The sequence below is a fragment of the Papio anubis genome, chromosome 14, assembly GCF_008728515.1.
Source record: "Papio anubis isolate 15944 chromosome 14, Panubis1.0, whole genome shotgun sequence".
NCBI lineage: Eukaryota > Metazoa > Chordata > Mammalia > Primates > Cercopithecidae > Papio > Papio anubis.
Genome location: NC_044989.1, coordinates 9,283,431 through 9,300,307, shown reverse-complemented (window position 1 = coordinate 9,300,307; position 16,877 = coordinate 9,283,431). Strand labels below are relative to the sequence as shown.

At 42.3% G+C, this 16,877-nt stretch overlaps 1 protein-coding gene across 5 annotated transcripts in view; it reads right to left on the bottom strand.

Annotated features, from left to right (window-relative positions):
• The window catches only part of CPSF3 (cleavage and polyadenylation specific factor 3), a 50,930-nt gene that overhangs the window by 771 nt on the left and 33,282 nt on the right, over positions 1-16,877 (bottom strand). For 3 of the 5 annotated variants that reach the window (XM_003908254.5, XM_017947273.3, XM_017947274.2), the window contains 4 exons: positions 16,557-16,651; positions 13,953-14,040; positions 6,039-6,108; positions 2,292-2,388 (listed from right to left, as the gene is read on the bottom strand). In XM_003908254.5, coding sequence (XP_003908303.1) covers positions 2,292-2,388; positions 6,039-6,108; positions 13,953-14,040; positions 16,557-16,651 — 350 coding nt within the window. Of the gene's footprint in view, positions 1-2,291; positions 2,389-6,038; positions 6,109-10,966; positions 11,158-13,952; positions 14,041-16,556; positions 16,652-16,877 lie in introns of those variants that run through there. The other 2 variants (XR_002516509.2, XR_002516510.2) reach the window with 2 other exon arrangements.

The following is a 16,877-nucleotide window of genomic DNA, read 5'->3' as shown; positions in this document are numbered from 1 at the left end:
TTGTTGTTGTTTTGAGACAGTCTTGCTCTGTTGCCCAGGCTGGAGTGCAGTGATGTGATCTCAGCTCACTGCAACCTCCGTCTCTCCGGTTAAAATGATTCCCGGGTTCTCCTGCCTCAGCCTCCCAAGTAGGTGGGATTACAGGTGCACCACCACGCCTGGCTAATTTTTGTATTTTTAGTAGAGATGGGGCTTCACCATGTTGGCTACGCTGGTCTCAAACTCTTGACCTCAGATGATCCACCCACCTTGGCCTCTCAAAGTGTTGGGATTACAGGCATGAGCCACCACGCCTGGCCTCTAGTTCTTTTTTTTTTTGGAGATGGAATCTCGCTCTATCGTCCAGGCTGGAGTGCAGTAACATGATCTCGGCTCACTGCAACCTCTGCCTCCCAGGTTTAAGCAATTCTCCTGCCTCAGCCTCCCGAGTAGCTGGGACTACAGGCACCTGCCGCCATGCCTGGCTAATTTTTTTGTATTTTTTTTAGTAGAGACGGGGTTTAACTGTGTTGCCCAGGCTGCTTTTGGATTCCTGAGCTCAGGCAATACGCCCGCCTCAGCCTCCCAAAGTGCTAGGATTACAGGTGTGAGTCACGGCACCCGGCTTTTTTTTTGAGACAGAGTCTTGCACTGCCACCCAGGCTGGAGTGCAGTGGTGCGATCTCGGCTCACTGCAAGCTCCGCCTCCCGGGTTCACACCATTCTCCTGCCTCAGCCTCCCAAGTAGCTGGGATTATAGGCGCCCGCCACCACGCCTAGCTAATTTTTTGTATTTTTAGTAGAGACAGGGTTTCACTATGTTGGCCAGGCTTGTCTCGAGCTCCTGACCTTGTGATCTATGTGCCTCGGCCTCCCAAAGTACTGGGATTATAGGCGTGAGCCACCGTGCCTGGCCTCTAGTTACTTCTTAAAGCTCAACTACAAAACACTATATGCTGTTTAAAGAAGGTTTTAATCATACCATAAACATTTCCCATTAAAAACTTAGGAAAGAGGAAAAGACCACCTATGACCTAATGATAACTACAGTTACCATTTCAGTGTAGTAACACATATATATAATTGTATATATATATAACATATGTATTAAAAACAAAAAAAGGATAATTTCTTATATGTACTATCTTGTAACTTTTTTTTTCCACTCAACAATGTATAGTGGACAACTCTGCACATGAATAAACCTGCCTCATCTTTTGCTGGTACAAATGTATGGGGCACACGTGCAGTTTTGTTACATGTAGAGAGAGCTCAATGGTCTAATCAGGGCTTTCTGGGTACCCATCACCTGGACAGCAAACCCTGTACCCATCACCCGTCCCGACACCCTTCTGAGTTTCCATGGTGTGTCATTCCACTCTCTATGGCCATGTGTGTACATTTTTTTAGTACACTTCTCAGTGAGAAGATGGGATACCTGACTTTCTGTGCCTGGCTTATTTCACTAAAGATCTCCAGTTCCATCCATATTGCTGCAAGGGACATAATTCCATTCTTTTTGATGGCTGAATAGTATTCCATTGTGTACATATACCACATTTTCCTTTTCCATTCTTCTGCTTATGGACACTTAGGTTGAGGCCATATATTTGCTATTATGAATCGTGCTGCAATTAACATATGAATGCAGGTATCTTTTTTTTTTTTTTTTTTGGAGACAGAGTCTCACTCTGTCACCCAGGCTGAAGTGCAATGGTGTGATCTCTCAGCTCATTGCAACCTCTGCCTCCCAGGTTCAAGGGATTCTCCTGCCTCAGCCTCCTAAGTAGCTGGGAATACAGGCACCTGCCATCATGCCTGGCTATTTTTTTTTTTTTTAAGAGATGGGGTTTCTCCATGTTGGTCAGGCTGGTCTCGAACTCCTAACCTCAGGTGATCCACCCACCTCAGCCTCCCAAAGTGCTGGGATTACAGGTATAAGCCACCGCACCTGGCCTCTCAAACCTTATTGTTTGGAAAATCCACTTGGATCTTGCTGGTGCAAACAGAAGAGCAGCTAGAGAGTCAACAAGATGCCAAACTAGAGAAGGTCTGAGGTGAAGTGAGCTGTACTATGGAAAAGGACAGTAATGGAGTGGCATACACGGGAATCTTGTACTATGCAGTGACCCGGAAAAACACGGAAAACTTCAAACATAATAATATAGAAAGAACAACGTGACAAAAATGTTGCAAACACTGGAAGCAAATGCCAATATGCAAAAGTAGACTGTTGAGTGGGAGCACAGATTATTTATGCCTTCACTTTACTTCCCAAATGTTATGAAACGTAGGAAAGAGCAGCTACATACCCGTGTCTCCAAGTTAAGGTTGGCAGTTTTCCCGTCCACTGTGACACTAAGAATAGAGTCGTCCTTTACATTTATACAGTCTTCTCCAAATATGTCCCTTAAAATAAGCAGAAATGCAGGATTAGTGAAAAAGCCCAGCTTTACATATTTGAGGAAAAAAGTAAAACTGAAGATAGGTCCTAGTTCTAAAGTAGAACACTGTATTTACTTTTTTTTTTTTTTTTTTGAGATGGAGTCTTGCTCTGTTGCCCAGGCTTGAGTGCAGTGGCTAGAGTCCAGCTCACTGCAACCTCCACCTCCCAGATTCAAACATAATAATATAGAAAGAACAACGTGAAAAAAATGTTGGAAACACTGGAAGCAAATGCCAATTTGCTTGCAAAAGTAGACTGTTGGGTGGGAGCACAGATTATTTATGCCTTCACTTCACTTGATTCTCCTGCCTCAGCCTCCTGAGTAGCTGGGATTACAGGTGTGCACCACTGCAGTTGGCTAATTTTTGTATTTTTAGTAGAGTCAGGGTTTCACCATGTTGGCCAGGCTGGTCTTGAACTCCTAGCCTCAAGTGATCCACCTGCCTCAGCCTCCCAAAGTGTTGGGATTACAGGCATGAGCCACCATGCCCAGCCTGTATTTATTCTTCAGACAAGCTTCTTATTTGCCTTGATACAGCTTATTAAGTTTATCAAACAGGGAAAATACACAGCTATTATTCAAGAATGATCTATTTAGCAGGCATCATGCTAGGTGGTTTATATACATTATCTTAACCTAGAATAATTTTGGTAAGGATCCTCTTTTACATGTGAAGAAAACAAGACACAGAAGTTAAGTGATTTGCTTAAAGCCTCAGAACTAGTCAACAGCTGAGCTGGCATTCAAATCCAGGTATCCAGGTTTAAACGGCTCCCAAGCCCACTAGCTGTCCACTCCTACTTTAATTAAACTCAGTACTTACTGAGCATCTTCTATGCGGCAGGTGCTGTGCTAGGAGCTGGGGATACAGAAGGCACTAAGACATTGCCTCTGTCATCGAGAGGAACAGTTTTGATCATTAATTTCAACATCGTCCCCACTGGTACAGAGGTGTTGGGAAATAGCAGTCCACCAGCAGGCTGAGTGCAGGTAAGAAAGGCAGGCAGTGACTCTACGACCCACGGACCATGGTCAGCCTAGGACAGTTAAGCACTGACAACACCATAGTAAGCTGGGGAAGCGGGGAGTGGGAATCAACTGCTTGCATCTTCAGGCAATTACTGTTCATCATATGTGTGAATAAAGTTAGCTGGGACCCTAGCCCAAAGGAAAAGATTATATTTTATTTATTTATTTTGAGACTGAGTCTTGCTTGTTGCCCCGGCTGGAGTGTATGTCACGAACTTGGCCCACTGCAACCTCTGCCTCCTGGTTTAAGCAATTGTCCTCCCTCAGCCTCCTGAGTAGTTGGGATTACAAGCACCTGCCAGCACACCTGGCTCATTTTTGTATTTTTAGTAGGGGTACTTTAGATGGGGTTTTGCCATGTTGGCCAGGCTGGTCTCAAACTCCTGATCTCAAGTGATCTACCTGCCTTGGCCTCCCTAAGTGCTGGGATTGCAGGTGTGGGCCACCGCACCCAGCCAAAAAGATTATATTTTAAATACAGAAATGTATTCAAAAGGATAGGAAAAAAAGGTTTTATTTCCATGTGATCCACTGTTAGCTTGTCTAAAGAAACCAATACATTTACTCCTATCTAATCCTAAGTATTTAAACAACTGGGGAAACAGCTGCATTTTTAAGGGTACGATTGGCTTTGAAGTTTCAGGACATGGGAACCTCCCATTCCTGGGTCGAATGGAGGCTGCCTCACACTCCTGTTCCTCAGAGTTGAATAGTTCTGGTGTATTTGTGAGAAGTGAGGGAGAGGAAGGGGAGGCGGGAGGAGTGGTGTCAGGAGGACAGGGAGGAAGGCCAGAGTGAAGGTCCAGTGAAGAGCCACGGCCTCCCGCAGACTGCCCTCCCCACGGCTCCCAAGGACCAGCTGCAGCGATGTGAACTTCCACTCTGCACCCTGACTGCAGCACGTGGGAGAGCGGGGCCAGTGCAGGGTCACACAGGCTTTCTATTTCTGTAGAGCCCCTGGGAACAGAGCCACCAACAGGACTGTTGTAGTCAAGTCCCTGGTCACCAACACCCACCTTCTACAATAGGGCTCTTTAACCTGGGGTCCCGGGATAGCCGGTGGGGAGGGGGTTGTCTAACCTCCTTGAAATCAAAGGTAGAACTGCATATATGTATGTCTCCCGCCCCCCGCCCCACAGCCTTACCTGACTGCCAAAGGGGTCAAGGATGTAAAAATGATTAAGATACTCAGACTTCAACACTGGCAGAGTTAAGTCCTCTGCAAAATGAGTTGAGAGAACAGAGGCTCCAGGGGTAGGAACCAGTAAAATCTGTGGCCTTTTCAACAGCCATGGAAATCACTGTGCCTGCACTGTTAGCTGGTTTTGTATGAGAGGAATGTTCTTTAAAATCAAAATGACAACACAGAGAATACTGTTTTGAAGAGGTATGACAACTTCTATAAGCAAAGTCATCATGTAAAGCCTATCTTTTTTTTTTTTTTTTTTTTTAAAGCCACCAAACTGCTGCTTTAGTGGGCCAGGTGCGGTGACTCACGCCTATAATCCCAGCACTTTGGCAGACGGAGGCAGGTGGATCACAAGGCCAGGAGTCCATGACCAGCCTGGCCAATATGGTGAAACCCTGTCTCTACTAAAAATACAAAAATTAGCTGGGTGTGGTGTCACATGCCTGTAGTCCCAGCTGCTGGGAGGTGGAGGCAGGAGAATCGCTTGAACCTGGGAGGTGGAGAGTGCAGTGAGCCGAGATTGCGCCATTGCACTCTAGCCTGGGCAACAGAGTGAAATGAAAGTTTATGTCTACAAAAAAAAAAAAGGTTAGTGTAGAATTTTGGGGAAAGGAAAGAACGGACAGAAATCATAAAAGCCTTCTAAACTAGGAGGACACCTTACTTTGTTAAAATGTCTAATGGGGTGAGGGCTCACGTCTATAATTCCAGCATTTTGGGAAGCCAAGACAGGAGGATCCCTTGAGCCCAGGAATTTGAGACCAGCCTGGGCAACATAGGGAGACCCTGTCTCTCCAAAAAAATAAAATTAAGTGGGCATGGTGGTGCGAGCCTGTGAGCCCAGCTACTCGGGAGGCTAAGGCAGATTGCTTGAGCCTGGGAGTCGAGGCTGCGGTGAGCCGAGATCACGCCGCTGTATTCCAGTCTGGGCAATGGAGCAAGTCTCTATCTCCCAAAAATAAAAATAACATAAAATAAAATAAAGAGAAATACTTAGTTTAAAGGTAATTCATCGCTTACAGACTATCTAAGAAGAGTCTAGAAGAACACCATTTTACAAAGAATTCACATTTAACAATACATAAAATAATTCTTGAAGATACAGTAACATTCAGCTAAGATTTCTGTACTTGTCCTTGAAGAGAATGTTTTAACCCTCGCTGCCTGTGCCAGCGTCCTGAAGCAGTGTATTACATGTCAGGCCACAGGTGAGTGCGGAGCTGGCAGGGAATGGTTCCAACCCCTCTCCTTCCTGACAGAGAAGCAGGCCTCAGAGCAGTGCAGTGGCCTGGTCAGAGCCACATCCCAGTCCTTGTAGGAGCCAGAGCCGAATCCAGGCCTCCTTCTAGCCCACTGTCACTACCTTGTTGAGAAATAATGGGTGAAAAACTTACTGAAGCATGATCTCCAACCTCTTGCTATAAACGTGCATTTCTAATTTTTTAGAAACCTTCTGTACTGCACCTGGAAAAAAAAAAGCGACAGAGTTCAATTTCTAAATTCCTATTCAGAATAATTTCCAAATCAATAATCAGAATCTGGTTACTGATAAGTTAAAGTGGTTAACTATGGAATCCTTAAAGTGACAAGCATGGGCTTGTATTATTTGCCTGCTAAAGGAAATGGATACTTTCATCATTTAATTTCATGTTCTTTTTATTTGTATTTTAAAAAAATTTTTCTATTACATCTTTTTACCCTTTCTCCAATATTTCATGTTCTTATTAAAGAACCACAAAATGGCACTTCATATTACTTTTAGTTTTATTTCCCACATTTCTCAAACTTTACATTTATGATCACGGGCAATTAAAATAACTCCAGGAATTCTAGGGGCATATTCAAGCTCAGAGATCTATGAAGTATTTTATCTAAAATGTGGTATAAATTTAGCATTCTATTAGATATAATTATTTTAATAAAAATTAATATTTAAAATAACTTGTCTACTAAATTACTCAGCTTTCCTTCCCAAACAAAGAAACCTGACAGTTTGGGAAGATGAGCCCCCTTAATATGGAGTTTCAGACATGCTCTGACCCCTCATTCCACAGCTCAGCGCGTCACCAGTAGCAAAAGAGCGCAGAGCTCACGGTCTGGCGCTTCCCCAGAAAGTTAAACAGTGAGCATTTGACCCAGTAATTCTACTCCTCAGTATAGATCCAAGAGAAATGAAAGCGTGTATCTACCAAAAAACTGACATCCAAATCTCCATGGTGGCACTATTCATAAAAGCCGTAAAATAGAAACAACCAAAGTATCCATCAACGGATGAATGGATAAACAAAATGTGTTGTGTCCACACGATGGGAAATTATTTGGCTATAAAAAGGAATGAAGGACCAATTTATGTGAAGACGGATGAACTGTGAACACAGCATAGCGAAGGAAGCCAGTCATCAAAGGCTATATATTGTATGATTCCATTTATCTGAAATGCTGAGAACAGGCACATCCAGGGAGGCGGGAAGTAACTCAGTGGTTGCTTTGAGTTGGGGAGAATATAGAGATTGGGGCATCACAAGTAAGGGATATGGGGTTCCTTTTTGGAGGTGGTTGTTTATTTATTTATTTATTTAGAGACAGGGTCTTGCTCTGTTGCCCAGGCTGGACTGTAGTGGTGTGATCACAACTCACTGTAGCCTTAACCTCTGGGCTCCGGTGATCCTCTCACCTCAGCCTCCCAGGTAGCTGGGACTACATGCACCACCATGCCCGGCTAATTCTGTGTGTGTGTGTGTGTGTGTGTGTGTGTGTGTGTTTGTGTGTGTGTAGAGACGGGGTTTCACCATGCTGCCCAAGCTGGTCTCAAACTCCTGGGTTCAAGCAATCTGCTCCCCTGGGCCTCCCAAAGTGCTGGGATTACAGGTGTGAGTCACCATGTCTGGCCTGGTGTGAGGTAAATGTTTTAAAGTTGATTGTGGTGATGGTTGTACAACCCTTAATATGCTAAAAAATCACTGAATTCTACACTTTATATGGATGAACTGTATGTGAATTATGTATCAATAATGTTGTCACAAAAAAATAGTGCAGAATTTTAAAATCCTTCAGACAAAACACACATACACCCTATATATATGAATATTTTTACCATTTAATGTCATGTTCATATATATATATGTATATAAAACAAACAAAAAAGACTTCATTTTACAAAAAGGCTATCAGAATATAATGAAGAGAAGGCAACCTTGGTGGCATTTGATCTGGATTGAACAGACTAAGATAGGAAGCGAAGGCCAGCTGAGCTCTTAGAAGGATGGGGGCCTTAGAGCTGAAAGCTGGGCTGGTCCAAATATGAAAATCCGAAGTTTAGATAGGAAGAAGTCAGTTAGATAAATAATAAATGTACATGATCAACTTCCTCTTTTATATATTTTTTATATATATACATGTGTATGTGTGTGTGTGTGCATGTGTGTGTGTATGAAATGGGGGAAAATACCAGAAATAATCTTATGGACTCACCTATCAACAGGAAAATGTAATATAAGACTGCAATTTCTTTCTTCTTTTTTTTCCTTAGAAAGAGTGTCATGCTCTGTTGCCCAGGCTGGAGTGCGGTGGTGCTATCCTAGCTCACTGTAACCTTGAACTCCTGGGCTCAAGTGATCCTCTCATCTCAGCCTCTCAAGTAGCTAGGCTACTTGTGTGCTACCATGCCTGGCTAAGACTCTGTCATTTCAAAGAGACTTCAAAAATTATGATTTCTTCAATGCACTTTCAATTTCTCAGCCCAAGTAATTACTTTCTCATGTAACACTATGACTTTTTAAAATAGTATATCATCTAAGTGTAGCTTTATTAACTCAATTCTGCACTCCCACATACCTATTTCAATCTACTCTATGGAAAAGACCCAAAATTGTAATTTCTCCTAAACTATTCTATAATTCAAACCATAGTTCATCTAATTCTTTTTAATCCATGAATTTCAACTGTATATACAACTAACTACTCGCCTATAATCTCAGCACTTTGGGAGGCTGAGAAGGGAGGACTGCTTGAGCCCAGGAGTTTGAGACCAGCCTTGGCAACATAGAGAGACCCCATCTCCATTTAAAAAAAAAAAAAAAAAAGCCCAGGTGCAGAGGCTCACACCTGTAATCCTAGCACTCTGGGAGGCCAAGGTGGGTAGATCACTTGAGCTCAGGCGTTTGAGACTAGCCTAGGCCACATGGAGAAACCCTGTCTCTATAAAAAATACAAAAATTAGCCAGCTATGCTGGTACACATCTGTAGTTCCAGCTACTTGGAGGGCTGAGGTAGGAGGACAACTTGAGCCCAGGAGGTCGAGGCTGCAGTGAGCTGAGATCGCACCACTGTACTCTAGCCTGCATCAGAGTGAGACCCTGTCTCGAAAAATAAAGTAAAATAAAAATATAAAAAAACACAAAGACAAAAAACTAACCAGGTGCTAGCCAAGACAGCTACATAATAGAACTTTTATACTTTAATTATCATTAGTTTTATTATTAATTACTAAAATAAGCACTTAATTGACATGTAAAAACAGTCTCACAAAATATATTAAAAAATAAATATCTAAGCTATGAAACTACTGAAACTTTCCAAAGTTTATGTGTGTGTATATATGTATGTATATATTTGCAAATTCCTGCATTAATATTTAGACAAACTCATCAGACACATGAGATCATATTAAACACAGAATATACAATCATCCGACACGTATGCCTGTCCTTAATAGGTCTGTGTGTCAAAACAGGACACACACATGCTGAAAACAGGTGCCGTGTAAAACAGAAGAATGTTATGGAATATAAAAACAAAATAATGTATTTTGAAAATATGTAAGATTTCCCCTTTGGTTAAGAATGGGGACACATAAACTGAGGTTGGTGGTGAGACACACACACACACACACACACACACACACACACCGCGCAGATACAAATACAAGTTGTTTCCAGAATATGGACTGAAGTGTCAGGAGGCTAAGTTATGAAAAGGGAGAAAAGTGCCATCAAGGAAGAATGGGATTGTTTCACAGAGGTGCCTTGAGAAGAGGGCAACTTTTTCTGTAAATGGCCAGATGGCATTCTAGGCTTTGCAGACCATAGGGTCGCTGTCGCAATGACTCAATTCTGCTGCTGTAGCAGGAAAGCGGCATCAGAGGAGATGAACCAGTGCGCACGGCTGTGCTTCGGTAACACCGTACTTACCAAAGCAGGCGGGCTAGGTGTGGCTTGTGGGCCACAGTCGCTGACTCTGCTCTCAATGTGAAAATCCCAGGTTTGGATAGGAAGAAGTCAGTGTGATAAATAATAAATATACAGAATCAACTTCCTCCTGAGCAGCGTAAGTGTCATGTGTACCAGTTCTTGCAATACTTGTCACCTTTGAAAGGAGCAAGTGCTACTTATTAAAACTTAGCCCCGCGAGTGACAACTCGCCATGCTAATGTATCACATACATACCCCGGATCATTATGTTAAAGTTCATCCTGTCTGTTCTCTTTCTGTCACCACTTACAGCTAATCCAACAGGAAATACTGCTGGCTTTATTAAAACAACTCCAGAATCCAGCCACTTTGCGATATCCCCACGACTTCCACCCTAATCTGGGCCACTGTGTGCCACCTGGATGTCTGAAGCAGATCCCAGCTGGAGCCTCTACTTTCTTGCTTGCCCTCTTAACAGTCTACTTTCAGCAAGCACCACGGTAATCCTTTAAAAACTATCAGATCCTGTCTCAGCCCCACTCAAAGCTCTGCAGCATTGCCTCATTTTACTCACACTGAAAGTCTGAGGTCCTTACAATAGCCAGCAAGACTCTATGGGATGTGCCCAACTCCAGACCCTATCAGGAAGCCCTGGGACACACCAGAATGTCAGATCCTTGGAGGGGGCAGATCTGTTTGCTTTGTTCACTGATGTTTTGCAAGCATTTCGAGGCATGCCTGTAATCCCAGCACTTTGGGTGCTCGGTAAATATCTGTCGAACGTTAATGAAAATATGCAAGCACTTCATCATCCCAGAGGAATATAAACCTCATTCTCCATAAACTACAAAATGGGGAAGAACTAGGAAACACAAGGCACCCAACCAGCTCAACAAACGCTAAATACACGGAACACATGGAAACAGCGCAGTTCTGACCTGTCTGCAATGAACCTCTGCTGCAATGGCCAGAGGCTAACCAAAGGAATGAATGTTTTTATTATTAGCGTCAGAGGGATCACTAATAAAATAGTGATAATTATTTTAAATTCAATTACTGCTGATTAGAGTAAAGGTACATTTCATTTTGGACTGGAGCATTAAGAGAAATAATCAAGATAAAGGCAAACCAACCTACGACAGGCCATGCATTCCTTCCTGTGTGAGACACACATGCGCTCTGTGGAGAAGATCTGACGCCACAGCGCCTCTTGCTCTTCAGCGCCACTGCTAGGCAGAGCCCTCATCAGAACAGCCAATGCCACCCTGACATCTCTGTGATCCCTCCTCTGCCAAATGGAAAACAGGCTGGCAGAGCTCAGACCCTAAACATCACCAAAGACCTTGCAGTCACACATCATCCTAACCGGCCTAAAAAAATGCCATTTTTGCATAGAAACTTCATTTTTCAGAAAAGTATATCAATTTCTAATTAGTTGACTATTACAAAAAAGACTTCATTTTACAAAAGGGCATCAGAATATAGTGAAGAGAAAGCAACCTTGGTGGCATTTTACTTGAACTGAACAGACTAAGATAGGAAGTGAAGGCCAGCTGTGCTCTTAGAGGATGGAGGCCTTAGAGCTGAAAGCTGCGTGGCCCAAAGCCCCTGGGCATGATTCTGCTCTCCGCACCTAACCCTCTTCCCCACGTCACTTTCCTAACTTCTGCACCACTCCTTACTCATGATCTTTTAAAAAGATCCTCCTAGGCCTGGTGTGGTGGCTCAAGCCTGTAATCCCACCACCTTGGGAGGCCAAGGCAGGCAGATCACAAGGTCAGGAGTTTGAGACCAGCCTGACCAACATGGTGAAATCCCGTCTCTACTAAAAATACAAAAATTAGCCAGACGTGGTGGCGGACGCCTCTAATCCCAGCTACTCAGGAGACTGAGGCAGGAGAATCGCATGAACCCAGGAGGTGGAGGCTGCAGTGAGCTGAGATCACGCCACTGTACTCCAGCCGGGGTGATAGGCAGAGACTCCATCTCAAAATAAATAAAAATAAAATAAAAAAATAAAAATATCCTCCTGCAGCTGGGTGCGGTGGCTCACGCCTGTAATCCCAGCACTTTGGGAGGCTGAGGCGGACAGATCACCTGAGGTTGGGAGTTTGAGATCAGCCTGACCAACGTGGAGAAACCCTGTCTCTACTAAAAACACGAAAAATTAGCCGGGCATGGTGGTGCACGCCTGTAATTCCAGCTACCCAGGAGGCGGAAGTTGCGGTGAACTGAGATTGGGCCATTGCACTCCAGACTGGGCAACAAGAGCGAAACTGTGTCTCAAAAAAATAAATAAATAAATAAAAAGATCCTCCTTCCCACCCTGCACACCTTTATTTTTACCACCTAAGATAAGTAAGAGAAAAACAATTTTTTTTTTTTTTTTTTGAGATGAAGTATCACTCTGTCACCCAGGCTGGAGTGCAGTGGCGTGATCTCTGCTCACTGCAACCTCCGCCTCCCAGGTTCAAGCAATTCTCGTGCCTAAGCCTCCTGAGTAGCTGGGATTACAGGTGCCTGCCACCACCCCCGGCTAATTTTTTTTGTGTATTTAGAAAAGACGGGGTTTCACCATGTTGGCCAGGCTGGTCTCAGACTCCTGACCTTAAGGGATCCGCCCGCCTCAGTCTCCCAAAGTGCTAGGATTACAAGTGTGAGCCACCGTGCCCAACTGTAAGAGAAAATTGACAACTGCATTTTTTCTGTCAATATTTTGTACCCCAGGATTAAGACTGTGACCCTAAGCATCATGTAAGAATCAAGGGTGCGGCATTCTTCTGTGGCTTATATAAACGCACAGCTGTCTCTTGTGTTACAGGCACATGGGAGGAGCCATTTCCCATGAGTTAATTCAACTAAAACAAGTTATCAAATGATGTCCAAATGATCATTCTTACAATTACTGAAAACAAATTCAAATACCAGTGACTCAAATGAATAACAGATTTAGATTGTCTAAGTATTTATTTGTTTATATTACAGATGCAGCGTAAGAAATAAATTATAAAGTAGTCTGCTAAACTGTTTTCTCATGAAATCAAAGAACTAACTAACTGTGTATTTTCAAAGAACAATACTACTCTCTCAGAGCCCAGGTTCTAATGGCATGTGAAGGGTAAAGGCTGAGGCTTCCCAGAATACTTCCTGTACGGTCACTTTCCCCAGCACAGCACATAGGACTACTCCATATGCCAGAGACTCACAGCTCAAAACATGTAAAGAGCAGGGTACAGTGGCTCATGCCTGTAGTCTCAGCCACTCAGGAGGCTGAAGTGAGAGCATCATTTGAGCCCAGGCATTTGAGAGCAGCCTGGGCAACAAAGTAAGACTTTGTTTCAAAAAAAGAAAAAAAAAAAAAGACATATTATGCTGACTTAAGTATAAAATAGAATCAAATAACACAAAAATATCTTTACTGTTTTCTCTGGTTGAAAATTGTCCCACAGGGTGATTCAATTCTGTTCAACAAATTTTATTAAATATGAAGATAGTAGCATATCTTCCTAATCTAACTGGCTCAATTCATCAATATTTTGGAATTTCAGATTCAATTATTTTTAAGAGGACTGCTTCTAAAAGGATTTTACCTTAGTCTTAACTACAGCCAGGTTTTTGCAGTATGAGTGAAGAGCCAGGATAAAAATAAGCAAAATACTAACAATACGCATTGCTGTGTATATCTTAAAGATCACACAGAAATGATCAAGTTTGTTAGGAGTCTATTTACTGCTTTTTAGTTCACAGAAACATAAGAAAAATGAAACAATTAAAGGATAAAAATGAGTGGCCAGATGCGGTGGCTCACACGTGTAATCTCAGCACTTTGGGAGGCTGAGGCAGGTGGATCACGAGGTCAGGAGTTCAAGTCCAGCCTGGCCAACACAGTGAAACCCCATCTCTACTAAAAACACAAAAATTAGCTGGGCGTGGTGGTGGGCACCTATAATTCCAGCTACTCGGGAGGCTGAGGAAGGAGAATCGCTTGAACCTGGGAGGCGGAGGTTGCAGTGAGCCGAGATTGTGCTACTGCACTCCAGCCTGGGCAACAGAGCTAGACTCCGTCTCCACAAAAAAAAAAAAAAAAAAAAAAAAGGATAAAAATAAATGAACTCTTACCTTTTCTTATTTTGGGATTTGACTGAACTTCCAATATCACAGTTGTTACTGTATCCGCATACATATCATTAGAAGGGTTTGCCAGCCACTGGAAAGCAAAAGGCAGAATTAGGAAGTGACCTACCTATAGTGACCAACCACAAAAGCTACGACTACAACCCACCAAACCATGGACTCTACATATGGAACTACTGCTTCCAGTATTTTCACTGAAATTCACTGACTCACTGTTTACTGAAATTAATACTACAATACTTCTCTAATATTCTATAAAGAACAAAATTATACTGAGCACTTCCTTTTGACATGTTTTATAGGCATTATCATTTAATTTTCATAACAAATAGCATAATTAATTTCATTTTATAAAAGAGAAAACAGACTCAAAAGTAACTTGTACAGGATAATTACTGGTACTGGGACTGAACTCAAATTCCTAATGCTTATATTTAGTATAGCATATGACTACAGACAGAATGTGAAGAGGGTAAGTTTTTTTCTTTTTTTTTTTTGAGATGGAATTTTGCTCCTGTTGCCCAGGCTGGAGTGCAATGGCGTGATCTTGGCTCACTGCAACCTCTGCCTCCTGGGTTTAAGCGATTCTCCTGCCTCAGCCTCCCAAGTAGCTGGGATTACAGGCATGCACCACCACGCCCGGCTAATTTTATATTTTTAGTAGAGATGGGGTTTCTCCATGTTGGTCAGGCTGGTCTCGAACTCCCGACCTCAGGTGATCCGCCCACCTCGGCCTCCCAAAGTGCTGGGATTACAGGTGGGAGCCACAGCGCCTGGCCAAGAGCGCAATATTTTAAAATATTTACTTTTGCTTCTACACTGAGCCTCAGATCCCCTGGCTTTTGTTCCTAGGGTAAATAATCTCTGACGTGTTTACCCTAGGAACAAAAATATATTACCTACTATGCATGTATAAATGAATGAATGAATTATAGAGGCAGGGTCTTGCTGTGTTACCCAGGCTGGTCTTGAACTCCTGGATTCCAGTGATCTGCCCACCTTGGCCTCCCAAGGTGCTAGGATTACAAGTGTGAGCCATCATACGCAGACTCTAATAGTATTTAGTAGAATGAGCTAAATTAATGTCTCTAGTAACTTTCTCCCTTTTTCTGATATTAACATTTTACATATTGTTGTATGTAACTTCATGTTTATAGATAACTACTCCTTTTCACACTTTGTTTTTCGTTTTTTCTTTTGAGACAGGGTCTCACTCTGTCACCCACGTTGGAGTGCAGTGGTGCGATCTTGGCTCACTGCAACCTCTGCTTCCCAGATGCAAGTGATTCTCCTGCCTCAGCCTCCCAAGTAGCTGGGACTTTTGGTGCCCACCACCACTTCTGGGTAATTTTTGCACTTTTAGCAGAGATGGGGTTTCACCATGTTGGCCAGGGTGGTCTCGAACTCCTGACCTCAGGTGATTCGCCCGCCTTGGCTCCCAAAGTGCTAGGATTACAGCTGTGAGCCACTGGGCCTGGCCTGATACTTTCTTTAGTTGCTTTTAGCCTTATGAATCAAATTTAGACTTAAATCACAGGATTGTATTGGGACCAAAGCTGACAAATCTTTTTTGTTTTAAAAATAGAATGTATGCGAGGTGGGTGGATCACTTGAGGTCAGGAGTTCAAGACCATCCTGGCCAACATGGTGAAACCCCATCTCTAACTAAAAGTACAAAAATTAGCTGGGCATGGTGGTATGCACCTGTAGTCCCAGCTAGTCGGGAGGCTGAGGCAGGAGAATCGTATGAACCTGGGAGGTGGAGGTTGCAGTGAGCTGAGATCACACCACGGCACTCCAGCCTGGGTGACAGAGCAAGACTCCATCTCAAAAAAAGAAAAAAAAATTAGAATGTATGAATGAAATAGTTGACCATCTACCTTGGCAATTTATATACAATTCTACCTTGGGGCATAGCAGTAGATAAGATACCTCCCTGGACTATTCAATGGTAGGACTCACTTTGAAAATCCTTCTTTAAACTTAACAGGTGCCAATCTATCAAAATCAACCATGCAATTCCTTTGGTATCTGTCTTCCAAACTCCACAAGCTGGAGTTTAAAATTCTAACAGGAACCACATCACTTAATTTAATAATTTCTGTCCTTTCCAGATTTGGGTCACTTTATTGTTGTTTATTTGAATCTTCAAAATTCTGCTCTTTTAACGAGTGGTACCTAAGTTTGTTTTAATTTAACATAATTAAATTTTTTCCTTAAGAATTATAAAACCTTTTGATATAACTAAAGACATCCTGGAATACCATAAAATCAGGTAAGATTTATATGAAAGGACTATACTTACTGCACATACTAAATACAAACCCTTAATTTATTATTAGGTTTTTGTGACTACATAGAAAATGCTCAGCTACTTAATAATACTTAATGCTGGTCCTTAAAACATATATATGTTTTATATACAGCAGGTTTTATAAGAGATACACACACACACACACACACACACACACTCACTTTCCAACAATATTCTTTTTCTAATTGGGAAGAAACTAATATTCTCTACAATTGTTGATGAACTCTTTTTAAAACTTTTTTCTCTCATTGTTTAGGTAAATGATCTTTTCTTACTTCTAATACCACCATGCCTGGTTCTTGTATTACAGTAATATTTTTGAACACTTTCAGAGCAGGTTTTTCTTGAATTTCTAATTCTTCCACATCACCTGAAAGAAAGATGTAACTATAAGATGTATATACTTTTCTGATAATCTTCCAGAGACCATTCATTTGTTTATAGAGACAGTTAAAGCAGCTACACAATGAAAAAGTTAGTAACTCATTTGTATAGTCAATTTTTAAACAGCAAAGTATAGCAACGGAAAGGTCTGAACATGTATTGCAAACATTCATCTATCTAGGTAGCATTTACCTCGGACATCAAACATTTTA